Source organism: Pleurodeles waltl, chromosome 5, assembly GCF_031143425.1.
Source record: "Pleurodeles waltl isolate 20211129_DDA chromosome 5, aPleWal1.hap1.20221129, whole genome shotgun sequence".
Lineage (NCBI taxonomy): Eukaryota > Metazoa > Chordata > Amphibia > Caudata > Salamandridae > Pleurodeles > Pleurodeles waltl.
Genome location: NC_090444.1, coordinates 970,186,854 through 970,204,146, shown reverse-complemented (window position 1 = coordinate 970,204,146; position 17,293 = coordinate 970,186,854). Strand labels below are relative to the sequence as shown.

The window sequence follows — 17,293 nt, the reverse complement described above, 5'->3', positions numbered from 1 at the left end:
CACTAGACACCAGGGATTTCTTTTCAGAGTGAAACTTGCATGAGGGGAGCGACCCCTTGGGCAAGGTCGCTTCCAGGGGGGGCATTTTTTTTGGAAGGCCTTTTCTGCCCCCCCCCGGGGGTAGATCGGCCTATTATTAGGCCAATCTGCCCCCAAGGGGGGCAGAAACCTCTAGACACCAGGGATCATTTTTTTTGTTTTTATTTGTTTTGTTTTTTGTTTTAGAGGTGGGGAGCGACCCCTTAGGCAAGGGTCGCTCCCCTAGGGGGCAAATTACATTTAGGCCATTTCTGCCCCCCTTGGGGGCAGATTGGCCTATTTTTATGAGGCCAGCCTGCCCCCAAGGGGGACAGGAACCACTAGACACCAGAGATTTTTTTAATTTTTTTTGCGAATTTCACGCAAGGGGAGGGACCCCTTTGACAAGGGTCGCTCTCGGGGGGAGGGGCATTTTTTTTAAGGGCTTTTCTGCCCCCACTGGGGGAAGATCGGCCTATTATTAGGGACAGAAACCTCTAGGCACCAGGGATCATTTTCTTTTGTCGATTTTAGGTCAATCTGCCCCCAAGGGAGGCAGAAACCACTAGGCACCGGGGATTTTTTTTTTTTGCGCCAATGTCACACAAGGGGAGCGACCCCGTAGGTGAGGGTCACTCCCGGAGGGGCTTTGGGGGGTGTGGGGAGTGTGCAAATTTATTTTAGGCCATTTTGTTATTAGGCCGATCTGCCCCCGGGGGGGCAGAAACCTAGGCGCCAGGGCTAATTTTTTCTTTTTTTTTTTTCTTTTTTTTTTTAGAGATGGGGAGTGACCCATTAGGCAAGGGTCGCTCCCCTGGGGGGCAAATTGTATTTAGACCATTTCTGCCCCCCTTGGGGGCAGATCGGCCGATTTTAGGTCAATCTGCCCCCAAGGGAGGCAGAAACCACTAGGCACCGGGGATCTTTTTTTTTTTTGCACCAATGTCACGCAGGGGGAGCGACCCTGTAGGCAAGGGTTGCTCCCCGGGGGGCTGGGGGGGGCCTATTTATTTTAGGCCATTTCTGCCCCCCCTGGGGCCGGCTGAGCTAGAGGCCAAAATCCACAGGTAGGCACTTTGTAAAAAAAACACCTCTGTTTTCTGTCAAAAAATGTGATGTGTCCACGTTGTGTTTTGGGCCATTTCCTGTCGCGGGCGCTAGGCCTACCCACACAAGTGAGGTATCATTTTTATCGGGAGACTTGGGGGAACGCTGGATGGAAGGAAATTTGTGGCTCCTCTCAGATTCCAGAACTTTCTGTCACCGAAATGTGAGGAAGATGTGTTTTTTTTTTTTGTGCCAAATTTTGAGGTTTGCAAAGGATTCTGGGTAACAGACCCTATTCAGAGCCCACAAGTCACCCCATCTTGGATTCCCCTAGGTCTCTAGTTTTAAACAATGCACAAGTTTGGTAGGTTTCCCTAGGTGCCGGCTGAGCTAGAGGCCAAAATCTACAGGTAGGCACTTTGCAAAAAACACCTCTGTTTTCTGTCAAAAAATGGGATGTGTCCACGTTGTGTTTTGGGGCATTTCCTGTCGCGGGCGCTAGGCCTACCCACACAAGTGAGGTATCATTTTTATCGGGAGACTTGGGGGAACATAGAATAGCAAAACAAGTGTTTTTGCCCCTTGTCTTTCTCTACATTATTTCCTTCCAAATATAAGAGAGTGTGTAAAAAAGACATCTATTTGAGAAATGCCCTGTAATTCACATGCTAGTATGGGCACCCCGGAATTCAGAGATGTGCAAATACCCACTGCTCCTCATCACCTTATCTTGTGCCCATTTTGGAAATACAAAGGTTTTCTTGATAGCTGTTTGTCACTCTTTATATTTCAGCAAATTAATTGCTGTATACCCGGTAGAGAATGAAAACCCACTGCAGGGTGCAGCTCATTTATTGGCTCTGGGTACCTATGGTTCTTGATGAACCCACAAGCCCTATATGTCCCCGCAACCAGAAGAGTCCAGCAGATGTAACGGTATATTGCTTTCAAAAATCTGACATTGCAGGAAAAAGTTGCAGAGTAAAATGTAGAGAAAAATTGCTGTTTTTTTCACCTCAATTTCAATATTTTTTGTTTTCAGTTATTTTCTGTAGGAAACCCTTGTAGGATCTACACAAATTACCCCTTGCTGAATTCAGAATTTTGTCTACTTTTCAGAAATGTTTAGGTGTCTGGGATCCAGCATTGGTTTCACTCCGATTTCTGTCACTGACTGGAAGGAGGCTGAAAGCACAACAAATCGTAAAAATGGGATATGTCCCAGTAAAATGCCAAAATTGCGTTGAAAAATGGGGTTTTCTGATTCAAGTCTGCCTGTTCCTGAAAGCTGGGAAGCTGGTGATTTTAGCACTGAAAACCCTTTGATGCCATTTTCAGGGGAAAAACCACAAGCCTTCTTCTGCAGCCCCTTTATCCCATTTTTTTAAAAAAAACTAAATTTTCACTGTATTTTGGCTAATTTCTTGGCCTCTTTCAGGGGAACCCACAAAGTCCTGGTACCTCTAGAATCCCTAGGATGTTGGAAAAAAAGGAAGCAAATTTGGCTTGGCTAGCTTATGTGGACAAAAAGTTATGAGGGCTTAAGCGTGAACTGCCCCAAATAGCCAAAAAAAGGCCTGGCACAGGAGGGGGCAAAGGCCTGGCAGCGAAGGGGTTAAGTCATTTTGCATGCTCTTAGTGGTTAAAACGGAAAACGACAATCTCTGGTCTCAACAGGAGATGACAAGAAAGAACCCACTTGATACAGTCACTATATAAGATAGTGCCCATGAAAGAGTAGTGATGCAAACACCGCCATCAAGGATTTTTAGATAACCTTTCAAGCTCGCAGTACAGAGAAAACTCATGTTTCTCTTGGACCAGTGCCCAAAGTCTCCTGGGGACTGCTGGTGGGAGCCTCAATGCCTCCATGGCCTCTATTGACTCTCCCTCTCCTGTGAAATGCGGTATTGATCCTGCACGCAGAGAGCAACTAAAAATGCTGCTCCGCGCATGTGGGAGCAACCCTTTCAGCTGTTTTCCTGCCTGCTTGGCAGTGGGCAGGAAAACAGATGATAAGTCCGCTTCCAGCGAGCGGGAGCAGTTTTACTGCTCGTGTCCATTAGGAGCAGATATACAGTTTTCGCTCGCTTGGTGGGAGCTGCCAAAGCTCCTGTCAAGTGAAAGCAAACCGCTATATCCTGAGGATGGGCACCTCGGTAGATATGGAGCTGGCCCTGGGGGGTGGCGGTCCTGAGAGCCATTAGTGGTTCCAGGAGGAGGGCCATGCGGCCCATCCTTTCTTCTTCTGGGCCAGCCTCAGGGAGGTAGTGGGCCCTGGGTTTCCCACAAGTATGGGGAGGGGGGCATGTGCCCCCCTCCCAAAATTACTACAAGCTAGCATGCCCCAGAGTCCTACCCGGTGGCTTAGAGAAAAACAAGCATTGGAGACTGCACTTGTTTTATTTTATTTTTTGTCCCAATTTTGCCACGGATTGGGGATCCTCTGTGGTTTTGTGGCAAACTTGAAAAACATTTTTGGGCCCCCGACGAGGTCCCTGAGGGGCACCAGGGCTAAGGGGTCAGGGAATTTCTACCATGCCCCCTTTTTGTCATTTTTAAGTTTTTTTTTTCTTTTTTTTTTTTTGGGACTCGACTGAGTACGAGTCCCAAAATGGCCACTAACACTTCCTGGTTGAAATGTTGGCAGCCAATCAGATATCAGCACAGGGATCGTCGAATCCGCGTCCCTAGATAGCTATATTTCTTTTTCCTTTAGTATCTCAAAAACTACTGAACAGATTTACACCAAAAAAACAAAAAAGGTCTCTTTCTGAACCCAGAGCTATCTTTCTGCCAAATTTGGTGTAATTCCGTCCAGTGGTTCGGGCTGAAGTTGTGTTCAAAATCCCTTTAGGAAATTGCATGGAGAAAATGCATTTTGGGACCCTCTTTTTTTCTCACCCTACTTGACGATTCACCCCGAAACTTTCAAGACAGCAGCTGAAGTGAGTGGCAAACTGGTATTGAAAATGTCATGGGGATTTGTCAAACAGCACCATAGATATCGGCAAAATAAAAAACTTTTTTCCTATGGAAACCAGATCCTAACTTTGACTACCTACTGGCGACTGCCAGTAGGTAATATATAAATGTGTGTGTACATATTTGTGTACCTATATTTTTATATATATATATATATATATATATATATATATATATATATATATATATGTTCCTCAGCTAATACAGTTTTGCTATTGTAACTGCTGTTGGAGTGCTGACCTCTTCTATATTTAAGAGGGTTTTGGATATTGCAGCACGCACAGCGGGCGAGTTAGCGGCACCTCCGGCATTTGGGAGCACTCCGGCACCGCAAGCTAGTAAATGAGGAAAATATATATTTGTATATATCTATATAAATAGATAGATATGTAAATATATATTTATATAAATAGATAGGGTGTGTGTATATGCATGTGTGTGTGTATGTATATATATATATATATATTTTTATTTTTTTCCCCTCTAGCAACTGTGTCGCCCACCTTCTAAATGTATGTCTGTATACATTTCGACAAGAATATAAACATACATTTACAATGTGGGAACCAAGGATAGAGGGGACCTCTTGTGACCTTATTGAGCTTAATTCTGAGACCCAGAAGGAAAAAAGTATGTTGTTCATTGACATCACTAAACAGCAACTGCATGGAGTTTCTCCACAATCGCCAACGAGTGTAACGTTCAGATTAATGCTCTTATTGAAGCCCTTGATTTCTGCTGAGACACTGCAATGATACTGGTAGCTATGATAGCCCTACAAGCCAGCGCCCTGTAAATGCCTCCCCACCCCCAGTCTGAGGTAGGGACCTTCCTTGCGCTCTTTGACACCAAGCATTGCGAATCTAAAACAAAATCAGTGAATAACACAGTACCTTTATTATGGGGTAAACACATGACCTGTGGTAGTTATCCACCCATAGTTCTTAACTTGTTGAATTGATTATTATTCTTATTAATTGTCTGTGGCATGGAAGAAGTAAGTATCATTCATGCAATCCTGAACGTTTAGAGCCCTAGTTAATATACAGTGACAAATGTGCATAGAATGATCTAGATTTATGTACTTGAGCTAAAAGTAAGTTGATACCTACCATTTGGTGTACCTGCCCTAAAGGGGTGTTGCGTTTTCGCTGGGTGGGTTATCTGGCTTAAAGTTACGTTGCTGAGCTGATTAGGTTGAATAAAACTAGGTGATTCTTGCAGGCCTGAGTGCACGTTCTTTACACCTAGAGCATTATGGTGTATGTTGGAATATATATATATATATATATATATATATATATATATATATATATATATATATATATATATATATATATCCATCCGCTAGGTAATTATAGTTAGGATCTAGTTTCTATAGAAAAAGCTGTTTTTTGCTAGCCTATACTTTGGTGCCGCTTGACGAATCTTCATGAAAATTTCCCAAATAATTCGACAGTCACGTGAGCTGCTGTTTGGAAAGTTTCAGGGTGATCCATGATGCAGGGGCCGAGATAAATGGGGGGTGACATTTAGAGTGTTTCCAATGTTAATTCCCATAGGAAAAATTGAACAGCGACAGCGCTAAAACCACTGGACAGAATTACACCAAATTTGACAGAAAGGTAGCTCTTGGTCCAGAAAGAGACCTTTTTGTTATTTGATGTAGATCCATTCAGTAGTATTAGAGAAATTAAGGAAAATCCAAATTTGTACATCTAGGGACCCGAAGAATTTGCGACCCCTCACGATCTTGTGCTGAGATCTTATTTGCTGACAACACTTCAAGAAGGAAGTATTGTCAGCCATGTTGGGACTTGGCTTCAGCCGAGTCCCACAAAAAAAGTTAAAAATAAATAAAAGGGCCCAGGGTACACACAACATGTCCCCTTAGCTCGGGTGGTAGGGTCCCAGGGCTTAAAACATTTTTGTTTTTTATTTTCTCCAAGATTTACGGAGGATCCACAAATCCAGACAAAAAAAAACAAAGCACGGGCTCCTGCCCTTTATTTTCTTTGGTCCATGTCCGGGGGGCAATATTAAAATGAAGTGTGGAAGGCACTTGGCCCCCGCACCCTGTGGATCATTTCCTCTCTGGGGCAAAAATAATTAATGGAGTGGGGGAGGCCCTTTGTCCTCCTCCACAGCTCTGGGGACTACCACCTCCCTGGGGCTTAATTAAAATTGCCCCCAGTGGACCACCACCTCCAAGGGGCTTCACACTTATAATACGGTGCGAGGGCGCCCCTGCCATGCACAGTTTTTTTCCATCAAAACCTTGATATCAAACATGTCGTCATTGCCGTAGTTTGTGAGGTAATTAGCAGTGCATGGTGAGGGCGCGAGTTATAGTTACCTTGGGCACGAGTTATAGTTACTTGAGATAACTAAGTACAACTGGTGAATTTCTGTGGTTTTGTACATGAGCCCAACTACAACGTCCCTTTAACCCTTGGTTTTTAAAGTGCATTTCTATGTTTTTTAAATTCTATTTCCCAACTATAACGTTTGTTGTAACCTTTGGTTCTTTTCAGCGAAAACATATATATACATTATATATATATATATATATATATATATATATATATATATATATATATATATATATATATATATATATATATATATATATATATATATATATATATATATATATTAAATAAATGTCCAATGCTCGAAAAGGAAAACAGCTTTCAGCCCAAGAGGGGTGGTGCAAGAACCGGCATGAGCAAGCCGGTAATTCATACGTCACAAAAAAAGGGGATTGTACTTGCACACGCAGGATTCAAGAAAAATTCTGTTTATTCCAAAAACACACGACGCATTTCGGCTGACACAGCAGCCTTGATCACATGATAATTACCACCAATGAAACTCCCTTAAGTACTCCCCCTCCATAAACATAGAAATAGGACAATAAATGTGTAAATGAAAAATTCAGTAAATCAAACTAAATAAATAAATAAAGCTAACAAATCCCACCCAAATAACCTCAATATATATGAAGATCTTAATACCAAGAAATACCTAACAGCTATTAGTTTCTATTAATTTCTATTATGGAATTTGGTTTTTAATATTTAGTTATCCGACTAGACAAGATGAATTAATATCCCTATATGTTACCCTCAAAGGGAAATGAAATAGAACAGGAAAGAACAATGTAACATAACCAAGTTGATATTCCCCGGACCATATGATAAAAAAAAACACATATTATTATATACTAAGGTCCTGCTTGGAATAAAAACACCTAATAAGACATCAAACATTGTAAATCCATATTTCTATCTGTGTAAATACGGGGAAAATTACCCAAATCCTGTCAGTACAGAATAGTTCTTCATCAGAGAAACCTGACTTGCAGATTTCCCCTTTCCAGTCCTGCATAAAACAGCATTGCCAGAATATAAGACATTCTGAAGAAAGTGACCCGACAAGAAAAAACATAGTGCTCTTTAAATCATTTAATTTAATTGCCTCTCTATTCCTTTTCTGTTACGATATGAGAATCTGCCGACCTTCAGGAAACGCTACCCCTTCCAAAGGCTTCACCAGCTTAGTCTCTGCCATTCTTGAAATAAGCTGCTGTCTGTTGAACCGCTCAAGCCCAGCTATGAGCCTAAACTGAGCAAATTGTAACTTCCCTGCAGACCGTGACTTGGACTTTAATGCAGTTAAAATGTTAATGCTCTCATAATATTTGTACAATAAATAAATAAATAAATAAATAACAGGACTTCACAACACAGCATCATTAAATAGCAACGCAAATCCAAACAAAACAACGATACTGTATCCATAATTATGTCATTGATAATTTCAATGTTATGGTGAAATGTAATGTCACCAGCTATGTCATTTATGTCATCTGTCACATCATGGGTAAGGACCTAAATATTTTTTTTGTCACCCAATGGGTAGCAAACATCCGAATCGAGATATATAGGATGTGTACAAAAAAATACAAAATGCACTGAGAAGAAACGTGTTTAATTTGAAAGAATTCGACCCTGTTTCAATGGATTTAAGCCATCTCTAGTGCCTCTCAGTCGCAACTCCTGTCCTTTTTATATCGGTGTGCTTTATTACAATATTTTCCATGAAGAAGGTTCACAGTTTAGAAGGAAAACACATAAAAAGTACCTCCCCATCCAAAATCTCAGCTCTCAATACAAGGCTGTTTTTTTTGTATCTCTGTTTGCTACGTTAAATACGCAAAATGGGGTTCCAGTGGTTTCAGGTCCGAAGATGCAATGCTTTCGAATAGTCTTTCCCTGCTCAAATTTAGAAAATCCTTTACAAATCTGGTTATTTGTTATGCCAAAATTCCGTCAGTGGCGTCCCCGGATTCTAAGAAAATCATTTTCAGCGCCCTGAGACTCCTACTTCCCCCAGAATAAATAAAATAAAATTGTGGGAAGGAGAAAAAAGTAGACTCAACCTTTATGCAAGACAGAGGGTATTAAACACCACCCCTTCGGCAAGATTGGGGGCAGGTAAAAATAAATTATCTCCAGCTTTAAGCAAGGGATGAAAGATAAACTCCACCTTTAGCCCAACGGGTGCGGGAATGAAAAACAGGAAGGAGGATCAGAAAGTGTGCACAGAGACACAATAAAAATATGTGTATACCTGCGCATGCCTTTGTGTGCATTCAAACACATAAAACCTGATGCATTGTCAGTTCTTTTGAGGTCTTTAGGGTTTGTAAAGAAATGCCTCCTTGGCATGGTTACCCCCTGACCTTTTTGCCTTTGCTGATGCCAAGTTATGATTTGAAAGTGTGCTGAGGCCTCTTAATCAGGCCCCAGCACCAGTGTTCTTTCCCTAACCTGTACTTTTGTTTCCACAGTTGGCACACCCTGGCATCCAGGTAAGTCCCTTGTAACTGGTACCCCTGGTACCAAGGAAACTGATGCCAGGGAAGGTCTCTGAGGGCTGCAGCATGTCTTATGCCACCCTGGGGACCCCTCACTCAGAACAGACACACTGCTTGCCAGCTTGTGTGTGCTATTGGGGATAAAAAGAATAAGTCGACATGGCACTCCCCTCAGGGTGCCATGCCAACCTCACACTGCCTATAGGTATAGATAAGTCACCCCTCTAGCAGGCCTTTCAGCCCTAAGGCAGGGTGCACTATACCATAGGTGAGGGCATAAGTGCATGAGCACTATGCCCCTACAGTGTCTAAGCAAAACCTTAGACATTGTAAGTGCAGGGTAGCCATAAGAGTATATGGTCTGGGAGTCTGTCATGCACGAACTCCACAGCACCATAATGGCTACACTGAAAACTGTAAAGTTTGGTATCAAACTTCTCAGCACAATAAATGGACACTGATGCCAGTGTACATTTTATTGAAACATACACCCCAGAGGGCACCTTAGAGGTGCCCCCTGAAACCTTAACCGACTACCAGTGTGGGCTGACTAGTTTTAGCAGCCTGCCACACACCAGACATGTTGCTGGCCACATGGGGAGAGTGCCTTTGTCACTCGGTGGCCAGTAACAAAGCCTGTACTGGGTGGAGGTGCTTCTCACCTCCCCCTGCAGGAACTGTAACACCTGGCGGTGAGCCTCAAAGGCTCACCCCCTTTGTTACAGCACCCCAGGGCACTCCAGCTAGTGGAGTTGCCCGCCCCCTCCGGCCACAGCCCCACTTTTGGCGGCAAGGCCGGAGGAGATGATGAGAAAAACAAGGAGGAGTCACTGGCCAGTCCGGACAGCCCCTAAGGTGTCCTGAGCTGAGGTGACTCTGACTTTTAGAAATCCTCCATCTTGCAGATGGAGGATTCCCCCAATAGGATTAGGGATGTGCCCCCCTCCCCTCAGGGAGGAGGCACAAAGAGGGTGTAGCTACCCTCAGGGCTAGTAGCCATTGGCTACTAACCCCCCAGACCTAAACACACCCCTAAATTGAGTATTTAGGGGCTCCCAGAACACAGCAAGATAGATTCCTGCAACCTAAGAAGAAGAGGACTGTTGAACTGAAAAACCTGCAGAGAAGACGGTGACACCAACTGCTTCGGCCCCAGCTCTACCGACTTGTCTCCCCACTTCTAAAGACACTGCTCCAGCGACGCTTTCCAAAAGGGCCCGCAACCTCTAAAGCCTCAGAAGACTACCCTGCATCTAGAAGGACCAAGAACTCCAGAGGACAGCGGCTCTGTTCCACAAAGACTGCAACTTTGCAACAAAGAAGCAACTTTGAAACAACACACGTTTCCCGCCGGAAGCGTGAGACTTTGCACTCTGCACCCGACGCCCCCGGCTCGACTTGTGGAGAACAAACACCACAGGGAGGACTCCCCAGCGACTACGAGACCGTGAGTAACCAGAGTTGACTCCCCTGAGCCCCCACAGCAACGCCTGCAGAGGGAATCCCGAGTCTCCCTCTGACCGCGACTGCCTGCTTCAAAGACCCGACGCCTGGTAAAGACTCTGCACCCGCAGCCCCCAGGACCTAAAGGATCCGACCTCCAGTGCAGGAGCGACCCCCAGGTGGCCCTCTCCCTTGCCCAGGTGGTGGCTACCCCTAGGAGCCCCCCCCTTGCCTGCCTGCATCGCTGAAGAGACCCCTTGGTCTCCCATTGAAACCTATTGCGAATCCGACGCCTGTTTGCACACTGCACCCGGCCACCCCCATGCCGCTGAGGGTGTACTTTCTGTGCTGACTTGTGTCCCCCCCGGTACCCTACAAAAACCCCCTGGTGTGCCCTCCGAAGACGCGGGTACTTACCTGCTGGCAGACTGGAACCGGGGCACCCCCTTCTCCATTGAAGCCTATGTGTTTTGGGCACCACTTTGACCTCTGCACCTGACCGGCCCTGAGCTGCTGGTGTGGTAACTTTGGGGTTGCCCTGAACCCCTAACGGTGGGCTACCTTGGACCCAACTTTGAACCCCGTAGGTGGTTTACTTACCTGCAAAACTAACAAACACTTACCTACCTCAGGAACTGTTTAAAATAGCCATATGCCATTTGTGTGAAAACTGTATATGCTATTTTGCTAATTCAAAGTTTCTAAGTGAAACACCTTTCATTTAAAGTATTGTTTATAAATCTTGAACCTGTGGTTCTTAAAATAAACTAAGAAAATATATTTTTCTATACAAAAACCTATTGGCCTGGAATTGTCTTTGAGTGTGTGTTCCTCATTTATTGCCTGTGTGTGTATAACAAGTGCTTAACACTACCCTCTGATAAGCCTACTGCTCGACCACACTACCACAAAATAGAGAATTAGAATTATCTCTTTTTGCCACTATCTTACCTCTAAGGGGAACCCTTGGACTCTGTGCATACTATTCCTTACTTTGAAATAGTGCATAAAGAGCCAACTTCCTACAGGGGTTTACTAATACCATCTGCTATTTAGCAAGTTAGAGGATGTGTGACGGTGTTGAGTTTTAAAGACCCGAAGAACTGGTCTGATTAAATACATTTTAGAGGGCGTGGGGTTTTTGTTTTTCTTTATTAACATGATGGCTGGTCTAGAGCCCTTTTTGTGGTTAGGAAAGGTTCAACGTTGTTGTCTGCAGAAGTAGACTAAGTGATAGTGAAAGAGAGTGGTTGGGCCAAGCATGGCGTTTTGAGAAGGGAGTTTACAACAAGCAGTGGCAAAGCCAGTAGGTCTCACTTATCAGAGAGCTATCAGCTTTGCCAAAACCTTTTATCCATGTTGTAGAGCAGTGTGGCTCCTGTGCAGCATGACTAAAAGTTATTAAAAAAAAAAACAAGAGAGAGAGAGATGACATGAGAGATTTTAAAAAGCGCTATGATGTGGCCAGTGCTGGCTGTGTCATATTGCTTTTTTTTGTTACGGTTGGTGGAGGGCCAACACACACAACAGAAGCATGGGGGTGGGAGGGAAGAATTAGCACTGACAACAGGTGTGTCGAGGGGAGAGAAGAAGCAACACGGACACCAGGAGGGTGGGGTTGGGAGGGCATAATCAACATGGACAGTGTGGGGTTAAGAAGAAGAAAGTAAATAGTACCTCAATCACAGCAGTGAAGGACACTAATCAGGATAAAGCAACTTGTACTTGGTTCATGCTCCAGAGGAAAGAAGAGGAAGTAAATCCGGCTTGCTATGCCCAATTAGGAGGCAGCAAATAGGAGTGACAGTACAGCCAATGAATAGTAAACAATGGGATTGTTTCAAATCCTTTCTCTTAAACAATGTTTTGCAAGCGAGAGAGCATGTGCGGTCACAGGAGATACCTATTATTTAGAGTTTCAGGCTGATGTCTATCAATGGAAAAGGTCTCTAGAAAGCTTTTTGATCTGATCTGTTTAATCCAGGAACCATTAAGATCTGGCCATTGAACTCTCTGCATCCTGGCTTGCATGAATACATTCACATTGCCTATCCATGGACAAGAGAAAAAAAAGTTTATTTGGTCTTCTCAAAAAGAAGTGAAAATGCGATGCAATTTTTTGATTCATGATTATTGTTTCTGAACTGCTACATTGTGGTGGTCAGAAAATGTATCACTGCATGTTACATAATGATTTGTTAAAAGTAATTTTGGAAGTGTTGCACTATAGTTCACAGTGAGAGGCCACCGCTGCACTCTGCACCACTGAAGTGCTAGTGGTGTATTTACCGTCACAAAGACATCTACTTTGTAGCTTCACCCTGTAATTCTCTATGTACCTCCTGTTTTTTATTTTATTTACTTTTGGGAGGGTGCTACTGCCTATCCTCCTGGCATTTTTCTGCTGCGCTTTGGGAACGCATCTCTTTTATGGAAAGTGAAGGTATGCAACCTGGCCATAGAGTCCAGCCCAGAAATGAGGATGGAATTGACTCTTTGGTCTATCTCACTGGTGCTACCTCCATATTTCCACTTCCCCACCTCACACAGTTCTTTTTAGGTTAGGCGTAGCAGCGCTCAAGCGCTGTTTTTTTACCTGTTGTCATCTATTCTGTGGGTTCTAACCGCGCCCATATCACACTCATCACTTGCATTCGTTCCTGGGCCTGCCTTTAAAAAATCCCTTGATGTAGTTGGTAAATGCTTAACGTTTGTCCCGCCTTCAGGCTGGTTTGTTACCGCTTGGTAGACTGGCCCTGTTACATGGATTTTTGCAGGACCGGCCAGTTACCTTTGTGTTGGCACACTATTTTTCCTTTTGCATTGCTGCTTCGCTCATGGTGTTATGTTGTTTCTTCATCTTCCTTGGTTTCGGGCATCTTGGTGTTTCATTGCGATGTCTGTAGGGTCTTTTTTATTTTATTTTTTGCAATTTTATGTAGCACAAACTCAACATGAAAGTGTTAGTTAATACAGGTTCGACCATTTCATAATGCCGCACAGCAGGTGCCATTCTTAACAAAATTGCTATAATTCATTTGTGTCAACCATGCAGAGATGAAGAGGTGAAAATGCTATGTCAGGATTGTAATCTGCAACGTTTTTGTTCTGTCAAGACCTCTTCAGTGGGTGCATTAACAAACTCACTTGAGTAGAGGAAAACCCTAGGCGATAACACGTGCTTTTGATAACCTCCGGAGGGTCACTAACCAAGCACATAGGTTAGTCCTAGGCAATATGAAGGTGAAACGTGTTGTCTCCAAAATGGTGGAAAAGGAGTTGTGAATCCAGACCCAAGCACTTCACGGCCCCAAGGTTGAAAGCAAAAAAACAGCTAACGTTTGGATGTAAATCGGGCCTCTTCAAATAGAATTCAGTTAGCGCTTACTCAATACAAAGGTATTACATCAATGGCCATAATGTTGAGCCAGCACCAAGACTCCAACCATGTTCCCTAGCTCTAAGGTCAGCAGCTTTGGCTCCTAGGCCACATCCTCTCCCCTAGGGTTCTTTGTCTGGTGCTTGTTGGGGCAGTCTGGGAATAGCGAGATTTTTGTTATATAGTGCTTGGTAATACAGGCTCTGCCATTTCATAACTGCAAAGCAGGTGTCATTCTTAACAAAATCACTATATTTCATTTGCAGTTAATGTTTTTAAAAGTTAGGCTGGTATTGCCAGTGTAGAGGAATAATTTGTTTAAAAATGTAACACAGAAATATATGGATGTCCCCTTTTCTTTGCTTTTAACTCTTTTGTCCCCCTCATTCTCCGGGTTAAATGCCACAAAGGTGCCTTTTTGTGGCTTGTTCGGTGCTATAAAAGTTTAGGTAAACACACTATACAGGGTTGCATCTCTAGGGTATCACAGCCAGTCTGTAAGAATGAGGCAAAAACACTCTCAAGATGGCGGCCTTGTTGAGTCCTCTCTCCTGCAACAACAGACCTAGGAGGGTTGCTGCGACACCTGGCATACATTCACTGCACTCCAAACCAAAACTCATAGGTAAAATACATTGTCATTTATAATTCAAATAGCTGTAACTCTCACAAATGCGAGACCTATTGCACTGCAAATGCTTGTTACTCTTCTTTTTGTTTTATGCATATAGCAACCTCCCATACCACTGCCCCATTTGACAGATTTTTAAGATTTCCATATTAAAATAGGCTCGTTGTGCTTGCAATTAATTTCTTCTTTGTGAGTCAGTGGTGTACATCGCTTTTTTCTGCTCCCAGTTTGCAGCCCAGGAAACAGCAGTGCGGGCAATATCAGCGGGAATATGCAGGCGACATGTTGAACATGGTTAAGTGTCCGCAGACCCTCTATAAGTAGTCTCTTCTAGTGCAAAGTGATCAACACATGCCGTTTTTCTTAATTTTGGAAAAAATCGGATGTGAAGCAAGGGATATTAATGGATATTTATTAAGTAACGTTTAATCATTATAAACAAGAAATAAAATTGTGCCTTTAGTAACCTGTTTTCTATAATTCACAAACCATGTTCAATCAGTCTACATTGTGCTATTATCATGTCAATTTATTATTCATAAAAGGTGTAACTGGCAGTTTGTCTTCGTCACTCAAAAAATTAACAGTACCTTAACCTTAATTTTGCAGAGGTGGAGTAGGGACATATTGGGATGTGACAATCAAAGCCAACCTCATGGCCAGAAGAGCTCGCCATTCAATTGGCTCTGCCCACTCCCATTTGCTTTTCAGAGGCCAATGCTGTGGTAAAATATCAACATTTCCTTTCAAGCTATCCTGGTGTATTAACGTGTACTATAAATAGTTTGAGGTGACAAGTGTGTCCTCCTTGTAGCGGAGAGTGAGACAAGGTAATTCAAAATATCGTACACATGTATTCAAGGACAATAGTAAAGAAAGATCATTTCCGTCACCAGGACAAGCAAGTTGTAATGCTTAGCGTTCTCAGCGGAGGGTAATGAACAAAGAAAATGCTCACACATTTCCAAATTCTGCAAGGGTAATGCCTATCAAAGCCTCTTGGTTTTTCAATTTGCAGAGTCAAATAGCAAGCAACTCATGCATTCTTTATGAATTTACAAATATCGAGAATGGGGTTTGAGAATAGACTGGGTTTGAGTACGTGTGGGTTTTGAAAGTGGTTAAATTTGTGACTGTATCTGGTTGGCTAAGTGTGGCTAGGTAGCGCGTTTGAGGGAGTAGGTGGTTGAGTATGTAAATCGGGATGTAAATGGATCAAGCTAGACAGCTGATGGATGGAAGATGAAAGAAGTGGGTTAGAAGGTGCTCAGAATGAAGCAGAATTTTCAGTAGTTCTGGTCTTCGAAATCCGGCGAAGAAGAGTGCAGCTCTGTGCAGTAAAAGCAAGAAAAGACTTGTGACTTTTTTTGTAAGATACAAACTAATTTTGCTTTCATGCATGATATTATAATTTGTTATTTGTCAGAGAGGAACCAGTGGTTAAAGATGTCGGCAAGGTGAGTCAGTGAATTAGAGGACATAACTAGGAGTCTCCTGATTTTTAGGACTAGAATGGATGAAGGTAGCTTTACCCAATTGAATGAAGAGAATTGGGGGTTAGGAAGGTAAACACGATTTTGGAGGGTTTGGGCGGTAAAGTGTTGAGAGGGTGAGGGAGAATAACAAGCCAGTGCCAAGGTTGGTGTGGATGAGTGTAATCTTGGTTTAGAAGCAGAAGAGAATGCCATTATAAATAGTGGAGTACTGACTGCGGGGCTGGGAGGGGTAGTATTAAAGGGACCTAGGCTGTTTTTTGAGGGTGGGTGTAAAGGAATATAGCAAAGTCTGTGCAGTCAGTAGATAGACCCTTGCAAGTTGTTTAAGAGGTCTTCTAGTATGAAGTATTTGAACCATGTGTAAATATGGACATGCATTATGTTTTTCAGGTGCAAATGGTTGTTGGTGGTAGAAGATTTATGTGATTAGGGTGTGAAGCTGCTCAGTTCCTAGAGGGGAGTCACTTACCTACTGAAGCATGGTGATGAAGATGCTTAATGACTTTGTGGGGGGGGGCGGATCAGGGTCATGATGAATTCGTGCTAAGTAAGGCAAAAGTGAGATGGGTGATAGTTTGCACTTGCTGCATGAAGTTAGATTGGGATCGCATGGGGAGGTCCTTGTAGAATGATAATGAGAAACATACTTACGAGTGGTTAACCAGAGGTGGAGTGGTCTATGGTGGCGGAGTTTGAGAAGTCAATGCAGTCAGTTGTTGTGTGGGAAGAGGGTTAGTCTAGAGTGAGTTATAAAGGGGGCATGGTCATATTGTTGCTATTCACTTGCTGCTCTCTTTATGTTTCAAGTGTGAGTTTTAAAATCTAGCGTAATTTAGTGCCAATTTGTATTTAAAACCAATCAACTGTCCTGATTGATTGCTCTGGTAACTTTACTGAGGAATGGTTCTCATTAGAAAACCAACTGCCTTGCAGCATACTAAATCTAGATGTACAATAATCATTTCTTTTGTTGCAGCAACTGACAATGAATGAACCCGGAAGAAGGAAGGGAAAGCCAAACAAAGGTGGCGGAAGAAGAGGCGGAGGAGGAGGAAGAGGTGGTAGAGGAGCAGGAAGAGGAGGTGGCAGAGGAGGTGGTGGTGGAGGAGGGCGATTTTCAAGGCCAGGAGGAGGTGGAGGTGGTGGTCTTGGAGGTGGAGGTGGAAGTAGAAAAGCTTCCAACCATGCGTGGGATGATGGGGATGACATTTGCTTTTCCCACAAGCCAGTGGCTCCAAACAGGTTATTACACACATTTCTTCAAGTTGCTGTTATTGATCAGATATACATGTTTATAGTTTAATCTCTGTGGAGATTTGTGTTGTACATAATAAACTCCCAAATTATTATTTGGATATTTGCATTGACCGCCTAAATGGTTTTTAGTTGAAAACAAAGCTTTGCTTTAACTA

At 43.2% G+C, this 17,293-nt stretch overlaps 1 protein-coding gene across 1 annotated transcript in view; it reads left to right on the top strand.

Moving 5' to 3' along the window:
• DHX57 (DExH-box helicase 57) overlaps nt 1-17,293 on the top strand; it is a 531,935-nt gene that overhangs the window by 34,560 nt on the left and 480,082 nt on the right. Inside the window, exon 2 of the mRNA XM_069235106.1 lies at nt 16,858-17,123. Within this exon, the coding sequence (XP_069091207.1) occupies nt 16,867-17,123 (257 nt within the window). The 5' untranslated portion in view covers nt 16,858-16,866. The remainder of the gene's footprint in view (nt 1-16,857; nt 17,124-17,293) is intronic.